This window comes from Monodon monoceros, unplaced genomic scaffold (genome assembly GCF_005190385.1).
Source record: "Monodon monoceros isolate NGI ecotype Baffin Bay Population unplaced genomic scaffold, NGI_Narwhal_1 Super_Scaffold_11, whole genome shotgun sequence".
In the NCBI taxonomy this organism is placed as follows: Eukaryota; Metazoa; Chordata; class Mammalia; order Artiodactyla; family Monodontidae; genus Monodon; species Monodon monoceros.
The window spans coordinates 97,936,253-97,956,471 of NW_021703767.1; the positions used below are offsets into that span (position 1 = coordinate 97,936,253).

The 20,219-nt window shown below is 34.8% G+C and overlaps 1 protein-coding gene across 2 annotated transcripts in view; it reads left to right on the forward strand.

The window, feature by feature from the left end:
• PDCD10 (programmed cell death 10) overlaps positions 1 to 20,219 on the forward strand; it is a 39,314-nt gene that overhangs the window by 9,226 nt on the left and 9,869 nt on the right. For both annotated transcript variants that reach the window (XM_029215039.1, XM_029215038.1), the window contains 3 exons: positions 7,010 to 7,220; positions 14,599 to 14,652; positions 19,413 to 19,530. In XM_029215039.1, the coding sequence (XP_029070872.1) occupies positions 7,125 to 7,220; positions 14,599 to 14,652; positions 19,413 to 19,530 (268 nt within the window). In that variant the 5' untranslated portion in view covers positions 7,010 to 7,124. The remainder of the gene's footprint in view (positions 1 to 7,009; positions 7,221 to 14,598; positions 14,653 to 19,412; positions 19,531 to 20,219) is intronic.

A 20,219-nucleotide genomic window follows, 5' to 3' on the forward strand; every position in this document is an offset into this window, starting at 1 on the left:
AGGGTTTTTTTTTTTTTTTTTTTTTTTTTTTTTGCAGTACGCAGGCCTCTCACTGTTGTGGCCTCTCCCGTTGCGGAGCACAGGCTCTGGACGCGCAGGCCCAGCGGCCATGGCTCACGGGCCCAGCTGCTCTGCGGCATGTGGGATCTTCCCGGATCGGGGCACGAACCCGTGTCCCCTGCATCGGCAGGTGGACTCTCAACCACTGCGCCACCAGGGAAGCCCCAATTTTAGGGTCTTAACGTTTAGGTTTCTTAAATGCATGAGCATGTGACAACAGTACAGATAAATTTACTGGTGAGAAATTGAGATCTGGAACTATCTGAATTATGGAAAAAATCTGGGTCCGGATATCTTTTGCCAGTCCTTATCCTTACTATTCGGACCACTCACCTTTGTTCTTACGATGCTTTGTTCATAATGCTTGTGTAGTGATTGTCCCTAGAGCAGTGATTCTAAAATTGTGGAGAGAGGTGTTGAAGGGCTCCTGTGAGAGGAAGGGCTGGTAAACCATAGTTATTACTTAATACATGTGTTGAATAAATGTACAGTTGAGTGTGTTTTATCTCACATTTAGGATTTGATAAAAGAATTTATTTGAAAAACAAAACAGTTCTGCTGTTCTAAGGTTTACAATCACTTATCTTCCCCCATTTATCTGGTTTTCAAGAGCCCTTGACTCCCCTGGCTAGATGGTTGATTGTACAGAGGACCTGACCTCTAGAAAGAGATCTTGTCATACTAGATTAAAGTGTACTTAATCATAATAGCTAATATTAAATAATTACTGTGTTCCATGTACTGTTCTAAACACTTTATTTGTAATAACTTGTTTAAGCTTTACAACCTTAAGAGACAGATACTATTGTTACTCTCATTTCATAGATGAGAAAACTGTAGCACAGAGAAGTTAGATAACTTGCCCCAGGTCACAGAACTAGTAAGTAGTAGATCCAGGATTGATTCCAGTCGAGTCTGGTTCTACAATCACTATGCTTGTCACTTACCTCACTAATGACAGTGCTGTTAATGTTGACTAAGTACAGTAGGCCCTCCCTTTTTCTGGCTATAGGTTCCAAGACCCCTAGTGGATGCCAGAAACCTCAGATAGTACCATCCCCTCTATATACTGTTTTTTCCTATACATACATATGTGTGGTAAAGTGTAATTTATAAATTAGCAAGAGATTTTTTTTAAGATTTTTTTTCATGTGGACCATTTTTAAAGTCTTTATTGAATTTGTTACAATATTGCTTCTATTTTATGTTTTTGGTTTTTTGGCTATGAGGCATGTGGGATCTTAACTCCTCGACCAGGGATCGAACCGGCACCCCCTGCATTGGAAGGTGAAGTCTTAACCACTGGGCCACCAGGGAAGTCCCAGCAAGAGATTAACAATAACTAGTAATAAAATAGAGCAATTATAACAACGCACTGTAATAAAGTTATGTGAATATGGTCTCTCTCAAAATATCTTATCGTACTGTACTACCCTTGTGATGATGCAAGGTGATAAAATGCCTGAGTGATAAGATGAAGCAAAGTGAATGATGTAGGCATTGTGATGTAGTGTTAGGCTACTATTGACCTTCTGATGATACGTCAGAAGGAGGATCATCAAGCATGATGATGTCAATGGTTGCATGTTGGGAGCAGACGATATCTGTGGCTGGGGGTCTCAGGCTGGAGGGTGTGAGATTATGTCATGCTGCTCAGAATGGCGAGCAATTTAAAACTTATGAATTGTTTATTTCTGGAAATTTCCATTTAATATTTTTGGACCGCAGTTGACCTCAAGTAAGTGAAACTGGATTGGTGGGGGTGGGCACTGTATAATTCAAACAGCCCTATTACTGTTTTCCTTTAGGTAACATTGTGAACTTTGAAGTCTTTCTTAGAACCTTAACCCTCACTTAACCCTCTATAGAAAAATAAACAGTAAGTTTTAAATGACTGATTTATAAGTATATGTTTAGAACCAGATCTGCTTAATAGTTAAGGAACACTTGTCTGTGAAAGCTATATGGAGTTTAACAAAGAATGATAAAGTAAACGGAGTTAAATTGCTAAATTTTACATTTAGGCATTTTTCCTTCGTGGGTCATTGTGTGCTAATTTGCCAGTGTTACCTATTTTCAAAAACATCTTAATTTTCAGATGTTGTTTTAGTTAGAACCTCTATTATTTCTTAATAACTCAGTAAATGCTTGTTTGGTCAGTCATGTGTACAGAGGTATTAGAGATTATATCTTTTTTATCTTTTTTTTTTTTTTTAAAAAACAAACAGTTGGTGGTATCCGATTCCTGGAAATTGTGGTATAACAGAGGAGGTGCCTTTACAAATCTGACTGAGATCAGATCTTCCAGTGAAGTGATAATTCTTTGCAGAATGTATACTTTCTTTAAATAGTTACTTAAAAGTGCAAAAATACAGTGCTTAGTAACTTAGTAAATTAAAGTGATTTAATATAGAGGCTTTATGGTTTGATTTAGAAATTACTTCATCTTTCAGTCTAATTATATCACTTTCAAGTATACAGCTCAGTTTTGGTCCATCTTAAAAAACTAAAGCATAGATAGGTCAAGTGACTTGCTCAGAGACAAGATGGTTTATAATGACAGGATTTGAGCCCATGTTTTCAGGTCGTTCTTACACTCCTTTCACATATCTCTGCACAAATTGTGCATTTATTATTTTGGAGAAGCCTAGAAAAAATTGATACATGTAAACAGATAGAGTGGCAAAATGTAATATATTACACCTACCATTAAGAAGAGATTGTTCCTAGAGGTCCCTAAATGCAAAATTCTATCAATACTAAGCTGACAGCAGTGCATGTTCAGGGAGGTTGAGTTCCACGTTACCTTATTCAAGAAGAAAACTGTTAGAATGGAGGACCTTGAATTATAGAAAATATAATTTGCAGAGGAAGGAGAGAGATGTAGGTGTATCCTGAAGGTTCAAGCTCATTTTGGTCTAAGTAGGATCTCTTACTTACCCTGTTCCTCTGCCTGCCTTTTTCCTAGCTTCCTCCTCTAAACCTTTTGTCTCTTGTTTGGAAGTGACTACAATATTTTGGCATAAGAAGGCCCTAAAAGGTAGGTTGTGATGTCAGATGCCCACCTTTCCAGCTATGTGAATTGGCCAGACTGATCTATACCCACTTTGGAATAAATTCAGTTTCTGGGTGTGATTCGTGATGCCAGATGCTTAAGAGAAAGCAAGGGGTTGTCAGTTATTTGAAACCCTGAATCAACCAACTATTGAAGAGGATCTCCTTATTGGAATTCGTGAATTTTTTTAAGATCTGATGAGATCTTTTTCTTTTTTAAAAATTTCCCACGAGATTACTTTGGAACCTTTAGGAGATACCAGTAATAAAATTTTATTATCACTGAATTTTAGAGTACCATGGCCTTTAAGATGATATAATTTTTACCCCTTTCTGTTTCTGATGAGGAAACAATGTCAGTGATTAAGTGAAACTTCTACAAAGTCAGGACCAAAAAACCCTGTCTCAGGTACTGAGTCAAACTTAATTTTACCTATGTCTCAAGACTGGCCTTAGCAACTCTTTTTTCTGACTCTAGCCACCGTTCTTTCCATACCAGTGATTTCCAGCCGGTTCTGTTCACAAGAATCATCTAGGCGGGCTGTTAAAATACAGCTTCCTTGACCCTTTCTTGGAGATTCTGATTGAGTAGTCTTGGGGATTTGTGTTTTTAATAGGCCCTGAAGTGATTGTGACGCCCTAGGTCATCCAACATTTGGAAACTGCACCACTCTTTCACTTTTTCTCATAGGAAAAGTTTTGCTTTCTGCTAAAAGTTGGGTGATTTTTAGGATATTTCTTATGTGTAAAGCAAGGTTAACCAATATTGGAGATGCTTGCACTTTGAGAATTTTGTGAACTATTAAATTATACACCAGTTATGTCCCTAGGATCACATCCTGGTAGCCTTAATAAAATTGAGACATTAGAATTTATAATCTCTATTTTATTTTCTTTGGTTTTATTTGGTTTTCATGTAAATTTCTGTTGGAATTCTGGTTTTATTTGCAGTTATCTGATGCTTATATTCTCTTAGCTTACTATAGTAGGAAGAGCTTGTGATAGCCAAAAGAAGTAAAAACTGGTAAATGTAACTGGGTCCAGACTTTGTTAATAAAATTATTTAGATTTCTGGGTCTGTTTTTGTTTTGCTAGCCTTGATATTTGAAAAGTATTAGCAAGACTGATTCAACTTATAAATTGCCCATCTCTTAACTCACTGATTTATTCGTTCAACAAACGTTTATAAAGTGTCTACTATGTACCTGCTATGCTGACTGTAATGGCTATTGGAAAAAAGAACTACACTTGTAAACTGTAACATGAACTCATGGGTTCTGTTTACTGCTAGAATAAACAAACTTCTTTTAGCTAAATATTATGGACAGTTTGGAGAGCCAACAAAAATAAAACTTCCCCTCTTTAGGGAGGGAAATTAAAGGGATTATAAGAATATAGGACCATGTAAGGGGGCTAAGTACTAGATTTCACTATAGAGAAAAACAAGACAAATAGACCTGCCTACAAATATTTTTTAAGTGTAGAATTTACTTTACTTAGGAAGCTTCTGTTTCTCCCCAAGAACTGCATACATCAATACCAAGAACTTCCCTTTGTTCACTCATTTTATGTGTGAGTAAATAGCTTTGGCTCTTTTGTGCCCAGATGGAGTAAAGTGAGGCTGTTTCAGGAAATGCTGATTCTGAGCCTTAAGATACACCCAAGTATAGTTCTTTAAATGAACAGACTCCTGTGGGTTGGTTGGGTAGTGCAGGGCAGAAACTCCTAAGACTGAGTTTGGCATTGGAGTGGCTTGGAGTAATTGGTAGGTTGTCCATTAAACCATTTCAAATGAAGAAGCATGTAGAAGGAATGACAGCATATTTTAACTTGAAGTTGAATTAAAATTGGCAGAGCAATTTAATATTTAAAAAGCCTTATTGGAATTGTTGATTTTTAATCTCATGTAAACACCAATGAAACTGTGTTTGGCCCCAGCTTGCGAACGTGTGTTCTGAAAAGGCCAGATGTATATTGGTTCTTTGGAACATTTTCCCATAGGAACAATATTTAAAAAGGTGGTTAAGTGTGGAGTGGGCCAGCCACCTATGTAGCCCATAATATTGCTATAATATTATCTTTTTGATGATAAATAGTAGCTGATAGTCCTGTAAAGTTAGTTTAAGAAGCAAGAAATAAATATATATATTTTTATATGTATAAAAATAAATGTATATATACAGAGGGAGAGACAGTTGACTTAAATCATAAATATTTTAAGTGAAAATTTTCTGATGTGGTACAATACTGTGGTATTGTACTGATGTGGTAAAAAAAAAAAAATGAAATAGCTCTTCAAGTTCTGTTGTTGGCCCTGTACTGCTGTTTTTCACTTTCTTTTTTCATAGATACTGATGCTTTTTATTTATTACTTATACTGTACATCCAGTATCCATCATTTTCATTTTGACAGCACTTCAGCCCCTCTTCTTTATTCCAATTAGTATGAAAAGGTATTCACAGTTAATTTTTAAGTGGAAAAGCAGATTACCAAATGACTTATTAAGTAATCAAATAGGAACAGCAGGGCCAGAATTGATGCTTATCTGCTTGCTCTTGCTTATTATTCAGGTCCTGTTGATCTAGATGCACTAGATTTCTTAAGTTTTCCTTGCCTTCAACTTCTGTTCCTCCATTCTTTCCTTAATGCTATGACCAAAGCAGTCTACTTAAGTACCAGTTGTCTCATTAGGTAATGATTTTCTCTTGTCCTATAGAATAAAATTTAGGAATTGGCCTTTTCTTCCTTTTATTTATTATTTATTTGGTTCTGTGAAGTCAGGGAGCAGATTTAAGCTCAGAAACAGGAAAGACTTTCCATGTTTAGAACTACCAGAAATAAGGCTAAAATGTTTTTTTAAGTGTTGAGTTCCCCTTCACTGTTAGGGATATATGGAAGAATAGTAAGCAGTTCTCAAACGGGACAGGTTATTGGAAGGTTTTAAAGCCATGAGTACTGGCCTTTGTAGCTTTCAAACTGCTTAGGTCTTCCACAGTCTGGCTCAGATAATGTTTTAATGATTAAGACCACACCTTTTTCATCCCCCATTGTATCTTGCATGTAGTAAGTGCTATTCAGTGAATGAATAACTTCTGGGCATTTTCCTGGGTAGATGAGGTTCTGGGTTTTTACTTCATACTTTATTTTCTGATTTGGGAGTGTCAGATCTGGATTCAGAGCACAGGGATCAAGTCACAGGCCTCTGCATGTGTGATCTTTGGCAAGTTACTTATCATCTCAGAGTCTACATTTTCATCTGTAAAATTAGAATGACAGTTACTCTAAGGTAAGTTATTAGGACTAAATGCATGTGAAATATGTTTTATAATCTGAAAATGTTTTATAAATGGTAGAAATTATTCAAAATTAATGGCTTTTTGTTTAACATGTATATCATTTAATATACAGGTATGTTACTACTGTTACTCTTTCACTTTATAATTAGGCTCATATTTCAGCCTAGCAAAGGAATTAAATACAGTTGCTTTCTCTTAAAAAGCAACACATTTCTTCAACTCCTCAAAGCAAAATTTCTCTTATATTGTTGAATTCTCGATATTTTATTTCCAAACTACCAGTGTCTGGGTTTTTCTTCTTAGTCTCTGTGTCAGATTTGGACAAAGATTCAAAAAATGCCACTGGCAAAATTAAATAATATTAAGTGAATTATTTAATTAATAAATTAGGTCAATTTTTTTCCCAAATAGATCACATTTTGTAGAATTTAAAATTTTGCCTTAAATCTTTGATGCTTGCTATGTTTTGGTTATTTTTTAGGTGACAAAAATCAATGAACAATTAGCAAAAGAATTTTAATGAAAATGTTAAACACCTTAATTTTTTATTATTAATTCTAGCGTAGTAAATCTCTGTTCTTTCGTCCCCTTTAACCAGGTCAGCATATGTTTTGTGCCCTGTTCTTTTATCACAAAAAAGAGAAGAAAGGCTGCAGTGAATGAAGATTCCTCTGCATTTTAGCACTGCTTTTTCTACTGTAGTTGGCTTTTGAATGAGGATGACAATGGAAGAGATGAAGAATGAAGCTGAGACCACTTCCATGGTTTCTATGCCCCTCTATGCAGTCATGTATCCTGTGTTTAATGAGGTAAGTGAGTAAACATTGCTTCATATGATCTCTGCAGTTCCTTAATGCTTGCTTCATTTATTCATTCGTTTGTTCCTTCATATAATAAGTACTTACATAAATGGACTCCATCTGTGTGTTAGGCATTGTGCCAGGCATGGACATAAAACATCGAGGGAAAAACCCTGACTTTTTATACCTCCTCTGGAGGTTTCACTATAGTGGGAGAGAGAGAGACATTGAACAAAAGAATACAAGTAATTATATAAATGAAAAATTGTGGTAAGTGCTAGGAAGTTTTTTTTTTTTTTAAAGTGTGTTAAATAAAATAGCAGGTAGGACCTACTTTAGGGGCCAGGACAGGCCTCACTGGTAAAAGAGACATATATGCTAACATCTGAAAGAGATAAATAAGGGTTAGAGTGTTGAAGAGTTGGGGATTAGCACATTTTAGGCAGCCAGAAGAGCAGGCACAAAAATATCCTAATGAGTTATAGTCAGTAGCAACAAACATAATTTTACTGATAAATGGAAGATACCATTCTTCGTATCTAGAGAATATATAGTTGCTTTTTTATTTTAGGAATTTTCCAGGACTTAATAATACCAATACATTTTAGGTTTTTCTTTTAAGTTTATATGCTAAGGTATGTAGAGAATTTTAGAACTGGAAGTTCTTTAGAGATAATTACTCCCCTCCTTTTAATGGTGAACTGATATCCTGATACCTGATATGTGAAATTATTTTGCTTTAAAGTTTATTTCTCTACATAAAAAATTCTGGAGGTAAGTGGTCCAGGAGTAGTAGTATTATCAGTCAGTATCATCAGAAACTCAGGTTCCTATCTTCTGTTTCATCATCCTAGTGCTTGCCTTCCATTATCAAGGTCACTTCAGTATGTAAGATGGCCGCTGCTATTTTGTCTTAAGTTGTTGTCTAGAAGGGGTAAAAAGTGGAGCGGGGGGGGGGGGTTATTTCCAGCTGATTCAGCTTCCTTAAAGTAACCTTTTTGAAAGTCCTACATAAGACTTCCATTGACATCTCATTGGCAAGAGTTTAGATTTATGACCACACCTAGCTGGGTGGTTAGGAAATTGAGAAGTTTACTAAAGAGGAAGCAAGGAGGAGGCATCTTTTGAAAACCTGTCCCTATTATCCTGCTACCGTGGTAGCATTGGAGGCACTCTTTTAGGGCTGGTTATATCCATTTCTGGCAGCTGTAGCCAACGCTCCAGTAATTCTGCCATTTTGTTCTAACACTTTACCCAGTCATTGCAAGACTACAGTTATTGTTGGAAGCAAGTGCTTCAGTGCAGTTCAGTGAATGTAATGCCAACTGTTAATTTGTCAAGTACTCAGCAAGGGTCTGGAGATATGGAGAAGAAAAAGTCGGCATACTTCTTCCCAAGAGTTGTAGGGAATACAGATGTTTAAGCAAATACATTATTAACTATTTAATTATTCTTGAACCAGGTATGAGGTAAGGAGAGGGTCACTGAACGGTAGGTGAGTAACCTATCTTGACATTTAGTGTTTGAACTTCTCATGTTCTTCAAGAACCATCATGACAGTTCCACCCAGAGGTGCTCCCTCTTTTCATGTCTATATAGCTAACTCTGTAGGCTATTGGATCAAGTTGTTTGGGGGCATTTTCTATATTTATCTGGTATTTTGAGTATTTATTTGAAGGGAGGGCAATGTACATTGCAGAACTTCAATTTGATCCTCTGGTTAATGAGGGAGGAATGAGAAAAGCTTTTTTCCTAACAATTTGAGTGACCTTTTCCTACATATGGTAAAATGATTTTATTTGAATCTTGACTTTGGAAAACTGTTATAAAAGATGTGGGATTCTGGTAAAATGAACTGTTGGGATTAATACTGGTATACCTCTTATAATTGATTCATGTGTACAAAAAATTAATTTGAAAGAAGAAGAAATGGCTATGAAGGGACTAGTAAATCTCTTCCAGAAATCTGAGATCTGAAAACATACATGGGTTAATGGGCCCAGAATTAGAACATGTTGCCAAATGATTTATAGTTGCTTCAAGAACTAATTGTTAGAAGTGAAATTTGAAAATGAAATGTCTGGATGAGGCCGACTGAGAGATACTATGTTAAATTGTCAGGATCTAATTCTCACATTGAATTTACTGATCTAACGTCATGGTATCAAGCTTTTTTCGTTTTTAAATACTAGCATTGTTCTCTGACATTCTAGTGTATTAATGTACCATCTTAAATAAGATACCTAATCAGTTAAACAATATTTAACTATAGTTCAAACATGGATTTTCTATAAATAGTCATGGGAAAATTAGAGTTTAGTTTGGCTCTGTTTTTCTCTGCTTTGCAGATTTAAAGATAAAATGGTTGTCAAATTAATTTTACAGAAAATAGCACCACAGTAGGGGTAAAGTTTTACTCTGAAGCTAAATTGATTCACTCAGGTTTATCCACAGTGTACTGTGAGAGTTAAAAAGCTTGCATTCTCACCTTAACATTACATTCATAATAGTAACAATGGTAGCCCAGAAGTCATTTTGCAGAACAGATTTTTAGGTAGTAGGACATCCTTACACCTGCGGAAATTTTAGCACTGTTACTGCAGCTCATAGGGGAAAGTTATTTATGGCATCCTGGGACCTAGCTGCTTGCTAAACTTAATGAAGCTATGCCAGCACAGCTGGGGAGTAAGCTTCTCGTTTAATCAGCTGCTGCAGAGTTCAGAGTCCAAGTGTACTGCGTGTGTTGCAAATGTACTGTGAATTAGGTGTCCTGGTTGCATGATGGAATAATGAGTTTATAGAAACCTCATGCCAAGTCTTAGATCAGACTTTTATGTACTGTATTATCTTTTGTTGATTCTTTGTATATGGAGGAGGAAAGATATATGGTTCAGTTCTTCATTCCAGGAAAAGACATATCATGTATCTTCTTTTCCTATGACTTTAAAGGAACGTTCTAAGATGAAATGTAATTATAAATATAATTTTTCCTATTGAAAAAATCAAATCTCAAATTTTGAGCATAGTAAATATACACTTCTCCACAATGAAGGCATGGGTTTCACCTGCAACCCCACCATTGAGAAGCCATCATAGTTAATATTTTGCATTGCATTTGATTTACTCCTCTGCCACTTGCTATGCTATATAATCTTGTCTTAGTTTCCTAATCTGCAAAATGAGGATAAACAATATTTTACTTAATACTCACAACTCTGGGAAATAAAATGAGTTGATGTTTTGTAATGCCTAGAATAATACCAGGCATGTACTATTAGTAGTAAGTATTAGCTGTTATTATTGAGTCTTCCACATAATTTTCTGACAAAATTGCGATCATACCCTAGAGTTTTGCATATTTGTAGGCAGTGTTTTGGTGGAATATTTTTATACTAGTTAGATGTCTCTGGTTGCCTTTTTGCCAGACAACTTGGCAATGCCAGGAACTTTTAGAACCAGTTACTGGACTTGATATCAATCTGTACAAAACAGATGATTGCATTTTGCCTTCTCTGTGGACTCATAAAATTTAACGGGTGGCCTCTTGATTCCATCTACTTCTGTTTTTCTTTTTTTTCCTTTTTTTGACCTAACTCACCTCATTATCATTTGAATCACAAGAGGTGTTATGTGGAGTTTTTATTCTTTTTATTCTTGGCTCAGTTTAACTCTTTTTAAAGAATATGATCAATAATCTTTGTGGGGGTGGGGGGGAGGGTGGGAAGAAGGGTAAGGGATATCAGCATGTGGAAAATATACCTGATTTTGAGGAAGCGAGATTTATAGACAACTTGGAACCAACTAATTAATTATTTTGACCTAAAAAACAAAACAAAACAAAAAAACTTCTGAAAGACTTTATGCAAGACTGTTTAAAACTTGAGCAACCAAAGGGGGTTAAGTGGATATATTTTTTATAATTACGGTTTTAAAAAACCAGCTTGATACTAGAAAATAAAGTATAGGAATGAACTGATATTTCTGGAGGGAGCAATATAATAAATGAGCTCTTTGTGGAATCAAAATTAGTTACAAGCTTTTAAAATATTTTTATAAATGACCCAGAAAGTTAAATTTGACAAGTTTGGAATTAGTTAATAGTTAAGTGCTCTCAAAATCTATGAAGTCAGTTGCAGGAGGAGTTCACACAACTGAGAGTAGGCAGAATGTGAGGTTGGGGTGAGACCTTAATGTTGGGCTCACCCAGCCTGTCATTTCCCTCCAGTTGCACTTCCCTCTCTTTAGGTGAGGGGAAATGTTATGCGCCCTTTTCTCTCACCCTGATTCTCTCTCTTTTTTTTTTTTTAAAACTCTTTTTACTTGTGACGTAGAAGTTCTACATGGCAGAGATCCAGGAGTGCCTCTCCATGTCCCAGTATCCATTATCATATGCCCCCTCCTTCTTTGGACTTAAAACATGGTGTATGCACTATCAGGCACCACTGAAAAATGATTGCATTGTCTCTTTAAACACACCCTAGTCAAAGACCATTATCCCAAAAGTTGGAAAAATACTGGACCCATTAGTAAAAGTATTGGAAACAAAGTGGATATTATTTGTCTGTTCCAAACTGACATAATATCATTACGCCCCCTTGTGTTACCCTGAAGAAACACTAAGGAAGGCGATTTTAAGGGACCACATTCTTCAAGGACCAGTTCAGATCTCATCTTCGTACTTTCCTTTGTACTTTAGCTGACAGTGATCCCATCAGTTTCCATGTAGCTACCTACTTAAGTTAATCTTCTGGGGTTCCAGGACTATAGTCTATTTCTTTGTATCTCTCACACTGACTTCTCTCACATGGTAGAAACTCGGGACTTTGTTCTTTCTTAAGTAGCTGGAGAGATTCAGTAATAGGTTAGACTCCAGTCCAGAAAGGGTGAGTACAGGGAGGCAGGATAGCATGAGTGGCTTGTGTATGGGTTTTGGAACCAGACAGATCTGGTGTGAATCCTGTCTCTGTACTTATTAGCTGTTTTATGTTGGGTAAATTTATGCAAACTGAGTTTCTTCCTCTGTAAAATGGAGATGCTGATAACTAGCTACAGATTTATTATGAGGATTAGAGATACTCTCTATAAAAATATTCTATATAATAGTCCATAATATGTGCTTAGTAAATGGTAGCTTTTATTAGTATATTACCAGAACCTGATACTGTCATGAAAGGTACAGGTAAGATGAACATGATTTTATTATGAAATCATCTATCACATGTAAGAGGCCTAAAATAGAAGCACTTTTTAATAGGGCATGTATAAACATATCTTGCTACCTGAGTATTACAGGCTGAAATTATAAATAGATTCAAGAACAATTTAGATAAATTTATGGATGAAAGATTAAGTTTCATTCAGAATATTTTTTTAATGTATGTATGTGCCTCTGTGCCTGGTACTTCCTGGGCAGTGTTGCTATCATATGAGTAAAAAAGCCCAGTGGGTTTATTGCAAGATGTTGTGGGTAAGTAATGTATCCCCAAATGACTCCTAGCAGAGTTCTAGTCAGGTGCTTCACAGCTCACAGATTTGATTCAGTACGTTAAGTCTGACCTTTCTGTCTTTCCTCAGGTATATATATATATGTATATATATATATGTAAACTTAATCTAGAAATCTAGAGATGTAGATGTCTGTCTTGACCAATTTTATAGTTCTTCACCGACTTTTGGGGCCTCTTTTACTTCCCTTGACCATTTCACATACCAGTCAGGGCAGTACAGAATGAGTTAATAATGCCAGTACTTGAAGGCACACATCTGACTCAGACCTTTGACTTGTCAGAAGAGATCAGAGGGTGGTGTAACCCGAACAAGGAAATGGGTTCCTATCTGGGAGGAAACACTCATCCTGCTGTCGGCCCCTGCCTCCCTTGCACAACATGAACTTGAGATCAGAAGAGCTGTATTGTTATTTTACTGTTCATTGGGATTTATTGTGATTAAATGAATTTGGTCGAAGAAGAAAATTTTAATTTTGGGAAATATACCTTCATCAATTAATATACCTACCTTATGTAGTTGCTTATTTGCTATTTTTGCCTACCTGGGTCCCCTTGTGTCTTTCCTTTGACCCACAAGGGCAATGTTAGATTTTACAGGATTTGTAGAAGCCAAGTTAAATACTAAATTAAATGGCCCATTGTTTATTTTTGGAGATAAATTATTTGGCAGATTTTGTTGTTTTTGCCTTTTGCTTAAGGTGATAACTCGTAAGGAGATAAGGTTCTTGGCATTTCTGTCTTGTTTAGAAAATAAATTGATTTAAACTGTTGGAGATTGATTAGGGGTGTGTGTGTGTATGTCATTTATAAAGGGAAACATTTTCATTGCCTTAAGGAATTGAAAGGAATATTTATTGTATGATGTGATATATAATCATAAGATTTTTGTAGAAATATTCTACTTGCATAAAAATCTACAAAGGTTACATTGTTTTTGAACATTTAATATTGTCCCAAATAAAAAATATTTATGTTGAGTTTGATTGAGTTAACTGGCCTAATTCTTAGGGACTAAGGAAATCTGATTTTAACTGAAGCTAGTTATTTTAAGCCTGGCAGTTAACTCTTCAAAAAATGGAGTTTTTTAATGAAATTGCATGCCTTCAGCTCACTGAAAAGCAACTTATATAGTGTCTAATAAGGACATTTATCTTTCAGAATTGTAAACCTTACACATTCGACATAAGAATTAAAAGCATTTGAACTTTTGACTCATGATTTTAGGTAACCATTTTTTAACCCTGGTTAAAAAAAAAATAGAGGACAAGGACAGATAAAAGCATCTCTGAAATCCAGATGATCCACAGTCTTCAATTTAACTGTCAAACCTTTTATCAGTGCTATTTGCTAATTAATAAAAAAGATTAATCTCAGTTTAATGCCTGACTGAGGGGATTGAAAAGCAATTTTAAAAGAGTAAGGTAGTAAATACAAAGAATCTTAAGTAATAGATATTTTCTTTGTTTTGGTCATTTTATAGTCAGTACACACATAATTTGCCATGTATTTGCAACAGAGCACTGAGAGTTAATCTTGAACCCTCCCTGTTTTCAGAAATTTAAGTGAATATGTTTATTCTTTCTATAGGGACTTAATGTTATTTTGTATTCTGTGCTTATCTTAAAATAAATCTATCTTTAAGGTACAGTAATTTTTTAAAAGGAATAAATTAAGAGACTGATATACATGCCTTAATTTTTCATGATTTTAATGAAAATTTTAGATTGCCTGTCTGTTTAAAGAATTATGGTGATTTAGAATCATTAGCAAGTATTTTTGTTAATCGATGAACATATCAATGTGATTACTACAGAATGAAATATCAGAAATATGCTTTTTCCAAGAAAATCGATGTTAATGATTTAAAATTTTTATTGCAGCTAGAACGAGTAAATCTGTCTGCAGCTCAGACACTGAGAGCGGCTTTCATTAAGGTGAGATGCAGATAATTTATTATGATGATTAAAAAGTATGTTATATATAAATCTAAATACCATGTGATAATTGCCAGTTTATTTCTTTATTTTTTTAGTGAAAACCTGTTTTGTTTGGTTTTCTAGTGAAAATCTTTTCAGTCATCTTGTGCTTGTTTTAGTGTACTCTTTAAAGCTTAAAACACTTCTAAAGAGTGAGCTGGAACAGGTGCTGTTTCCTTAGCATTCAGCTTTTGTCACTTCGTGCTTTTGAAACTGACTTCTTCAGAGTGTTCTCTGTTTAGCTTTAGAGTATATTTTTAAATTCTGTTTTATTTGACTTATTAAAACTTTTATAAAGTTATAACTCAAAGATTTTCTTCATATTGTTTACCTATAGAACGTAAGTATAAAACAGTATTTTTGAGGGGGGAAATAAGACCCCTGTGTATGTCAGATTAAGGATATTTTGAGAATATACAGCTGAGTCACTCGAATGAATTTTTTCATTGTCTCTAGACCTGAGATGTTCAATTGATAATCACTAGCTATGTGTTGCTGTTGAGCACTTAAAATACAGCGAGTTCAAATTGAGTTGTACTCCAGGTATAAAATACACACCAGATTTTGAAGGTGAATACCAAAAAAAAGAATGTATACAACTCAGTAATAAGTGTATTATGTTGATTACATGTTGAAATGGTAATATTTTGGATGTACTCTTAAAATAACTTCACATGTTTTTTCTTTTTACTTTTTAATGTGGCTACTAGAAAATTTTAAATTACATAGGCTCCTCATTGTTTCTTGCATTATATTTATTGGACAACCCTACTCTACATATTGGGTACAGTCTTTCATATAAAAATTAATCCATCCCATCCTAAATACATATCAAGACACCCAAAGTCTTAATTTTTATTTACTTTTTGTGTGTTTGCTCCCATCAATAGCTAAAACAAGTTATATTTCAGGGAAGGTATTTTAATGTTTAAATCTAGAAAAAGTTTACAGTTGAGTCTCATTGGAGTTGAAACTATAAATCCATCCAGCTTGATTTCTTTTTATGGCAAAGATTAGTTTATTGATACCACTCTTAACTGATAGCGCAAATAACGTCATTAGACATCTGCGTATTTCACTAGAAGAAATTACATTGTGTGTGTTGGATTAGAGCTATTTTGATTTGTTTAATACTCTAAAATGCAGTGCCTGTGTACACATACATACTAATTTCATTAAAATATATCCTGCCAAATCATTGGGTTAATGAAGAGAATCAGTGAAGCAGCACCATCCTTAGTGGTTTTTTTCTTCTTTCCATTAAGTATCAGTGTGGTTTGGAAGGGTATATTTGGTCATTAGGGAGGCAGGATGGGGACTATTTTAAGCATCTTTGTGGCCAAAGAAAAGAAGGAAGAGTGATCTGTTGCACACTGTAGTATCCATAAGGCAAAAGTCAGTTTTTTAGCTTTTCTGATATCAGAAACAGAGAGAAATTTCTCCTGTGTGTCCTCATAAAGAAGACCCTCTCTGAAGTAGTATATGGTATATACTCAATGACATTCATAAAAGAGATAAAATAATGAATTTCATTAAGCTCTTTCTTATAATATCCTTATACATAAGCTGATGTTTTAACTCTAAAGTACAGTTAAAAAGCAAACTGTGTTTAAAGTATGTGATTATTATAGATCTGGCTTAATACATGGGTAATTTTATCCACGGCACTGATTCTTAATTGGGGATAGTGGAAGTTATTTGGAGGAAAATATATTAGTTTTGTATTGATTTATTCTTAATTACTATATTTAATTTGTTAGAATTTCAAATGACTTTAAAGGAGGACATGCATTAAAAAGTTTAAGATTTTTGTAATTTTTACACTATAACTTATTTGAAAAAGATTAAAAAAACCTTGTTTCATGTTTCTTGCCCAGCCATATATCCATATTTATATCCATATATATATATTCATGTTTCCAGTTCTTGGTCCACAACAACAGTAATATTTATCAAGCTTTAATATCTAGTTTTGTTATCTGGAGAAAAAGGATTAAAATAAGTTTTCCAAAGATAAAACAATACTAGTTAATATTGTCTTTTATGATATCTATCCTGCTGTTGATTCCTCTTCCCTCTGGGAGGTTCTGATAGTGTTGAGAATCATTGCTCCACAAGAGTGGATGTTAACTGCCTTTGGGATAGTTTTCTCTCACTCTTGGATTTTTCAGAAAAGTTGGACTGCAGAGTTTAAGGTTGTATTCTGAGGGATATCTTGAAGGTATAGATAGTCTCTGATTTAAGGGTAGATATATTTGTTTTGTCAACTAGAGTCACTGATTAAATTTAAGGCTTTTAAGATTAAAAAAAAATAGCTAAGATGCTAGACTACTGTTCCCAAAGTATGTGCCGAAGCACTCCAGGACCATGCAGCAAACTCAGAGTGGCATCGTGGGATATTTTAAAAATTTGAAGGAACACGGTGATACTCAACATTAGGTTGACACCGTGTGAATGACTCTCTTGAAATAGTTTGCAGCTTCAGCATATTTGATTGGGCTACGTTCCTTTCAATGATGTCGTATCTTTGTGAAACTGGACTTTTGGCCACTGCTATTGATAGAATGCAAGTATCACAAGAAAATCAATGTACAACAGGAAATGAGGGTGGAAGGGTCTAATTCCAACATTTGAGAAATTGTGCAGTGCCCAACAGTTGCACACGTCTCGTTAGGGATTGTGGTTATTTAAGAATAAAATAAAATATTTTTCTTTCAATTCATGTAATTTTAAAGGTTACTAAGTTGTTAGGATGTAAGTATTCATTAAGTTGTTTGTACTTTACTTAATACGCAGCACTGTTAGGTGTTTCTTTTGGTACTAAGAACACTGTGAACAAGAAAGTTAGGGACCTCTGTAAGAACTCTGTAATGCTCCAGCTTTGGCATTTGGGGACTGCAAACGAACTTGGTATTGAAAACTTTGTTCTCAGGCTTTCAGCATTTAATTCTTTCAGTAGCTTATTATAACTTAATCAGAGAGGCATTATTTTTCTTTTGGCATTCTCTGGAAGCACATAGAGAATGCTCCCCTGCTTTCCAAGATAATTCATTATGTAGGTAGATTTAATGCTACTTAGAGAAGATAAACCACTGTTATCAAATAGTGGCTTATTTAATTAGTATACTATATGTTATTTTGTGGCAGTTTACCAGATTAATGATGTTGATACCGTCTTAAGCCACATTTTTACAGCTTTGCTTTTAATGGCAAATCTTATTTATTAAAGTAGATTCTTCCTTAAATATATTCATGAGAGGAAAAATCAAAACAGGTTATAAAAGAAACGGAATTCAGTAGGACATATTTTATTATTATTAATCAACTATCAAAATGATTTTCCTGTATAGCATTTGACAGCAGTTAAAATGGTCCCGGGATTGAGATAAATGTGTATATTTTTTCTCCTTTCATTCCATAACCTTTCGGTTTTTGGTACTTGAAATTAGTGAGAAGCAAAAGGTGTTATAATGTGAAGAGCAATAGGAACCAAATAAAGCTGAATCTGCAGTGATACCAGATTGAGGAGGCAGAGGTTAACATAATTGGCACATCAAGAAGCAAATAGATTGCTATCTGATAGATCATAAGTTGTGTTTCTGTTTGCTATTTAATATCAGGGCAAAAAATATAGGAAATCATCAGCATAATGATTAAAATTGGCAGGCATCCTAAAAGAAACAATGTGATTATAAAATTTTTTAAAATAAAATGGGACAGAATTACAAGGGAAAACCAAAATCTCGAAAATTAACTTTGGTAAACTCAGAACTCTTTACACTCAATCTTGAAATGACTAGAAGATTTTAGTACCGTAGAGAGTGTAAGTAACATCGAATCAATGCAAACTCATTAGTGAAACAAGCTCAGGAGGTAGTAAAAGGATTAATGATGTTCTGAAAGCTAGTGAAGGAAATACTCTTGCTGCAAAAATAGGAAATGAACATCGTTGTGTGGGAATGTAGTTAAGGGATCACATAGCTTCAATAAAACCTCCAAAAGGGGCTTCCCTGGTGGTGCAGTGGTTGAGGGTCCGCCTGCCGATGCAGGGGACATGGGTTCGTGGCCCGGTCCGGGAAGATCCCACGTGCCGCAGAGCGGCTGGGCCCATGAGCCATGGCCGCTGAGCCTGCGCGTCCGGAGCCTGTGCTTCGCAACGGGAGAGGCCACAACAGTGAGAGACCCGCGTACTGCAAACAAAACAAAACAAAACCTCCAAAAGACGGGTTATTTTTTTGTTTTGGTTTGTTTTTCCTGACATTCTGTTAATTTAAATGTAAAGAATCTGCAAAAAAAAAAATTGTGAGATGAGTTACTGCTTGATCCTCAAGTCGAAATAGCTAAAAAAGCTAAAAATCTTCAGTGTCTTTAATCTATTGAAAAAAGTAATTGAAGAACTACCAGTATATATATAATCTTTATTTCTACGTTTGTTATTAGTTTAATTGCAAGAGAGTGTAAATGAGAAGTAGGAAATGTTAAATACTTTATGTTGAAATGGAAAATGGGACCGTGTCTGTAATAAGAAGTTATGGACGCACAAGCTGTACCCAAACATAAGTGAGTGCTATCACAACACCTGCTTTGCAAAGATTTCTGCTCTTATTTATAAGTTGATCAGTTTAAGGAGGTCCCAACAGGTTCTAAACAATTAGGTTTTGGCTTTGAAATGCTGATTTAGTTTCTATATTTCAAAACTAGCTTTCTCTTTCTTATAGGCTGAAAAAGAAAATCCAGGACTCACACAAGACATCATTATGAAAATTTTAGAGAAAAAAAGTGTGGAAGTCAACTTCACAGAGTCTCTTCTTCGAATGGCCGCTGATGATGTAGAAGGTAATCAGAAAGAGTCTTGTTTAGTTCCTTACAGTTGTTGAAAAGCTTTTCCTCCAGATCTTTCTTATTTGATAAAAAGGACTTCCTCCCCTTCTCCTCCCTTCCCTCTTATTGTTATTGCTGTTGTTTTGAAAGTGGGAAAAAAAAAACCCATATAAAATAGAAATGTAGTTCTTATTTTTATTTTATATTTGTCAGATTTAATTACTTGAAGTAAAGCATTTGTTTATGCTGCATGCTTTAATTTTTTCCCCTACTGATTAATATGTTTGATGAGTTCTGGTTTCACCAAGAGACAAGCTGTTTGGAATGGTTATTTTATTTTGTGTTGACTTTATGCAAATACCAGTTTGAAAGTAATGAGTTTCTTCTTTTTAAACTTTAGTATTGCGTTTTTTTTTTTCTAACACAGATTCGAGAGAACAATGTAATAATCATCCTTTTGGCCTCTTTTCACTTTTTTGCTTTCTTAAATAATTAGAAATGGGTTTCAGTTAAATTTAGTTTAACTGAATTAAATTCAGTTCCCACTAATTTAGAAAAACATAGAGGTATAATTTCCCATGTTTATTAAGGGAGAACAAAAGTAGATGTAGATGTTTTTAGCTGATTCCATAAATTATGAGAAAGTCCTCATCATTATTCTAGATTTGAGCATCTGTAGCCTGTTAGGCTGAGTTATATTGAAG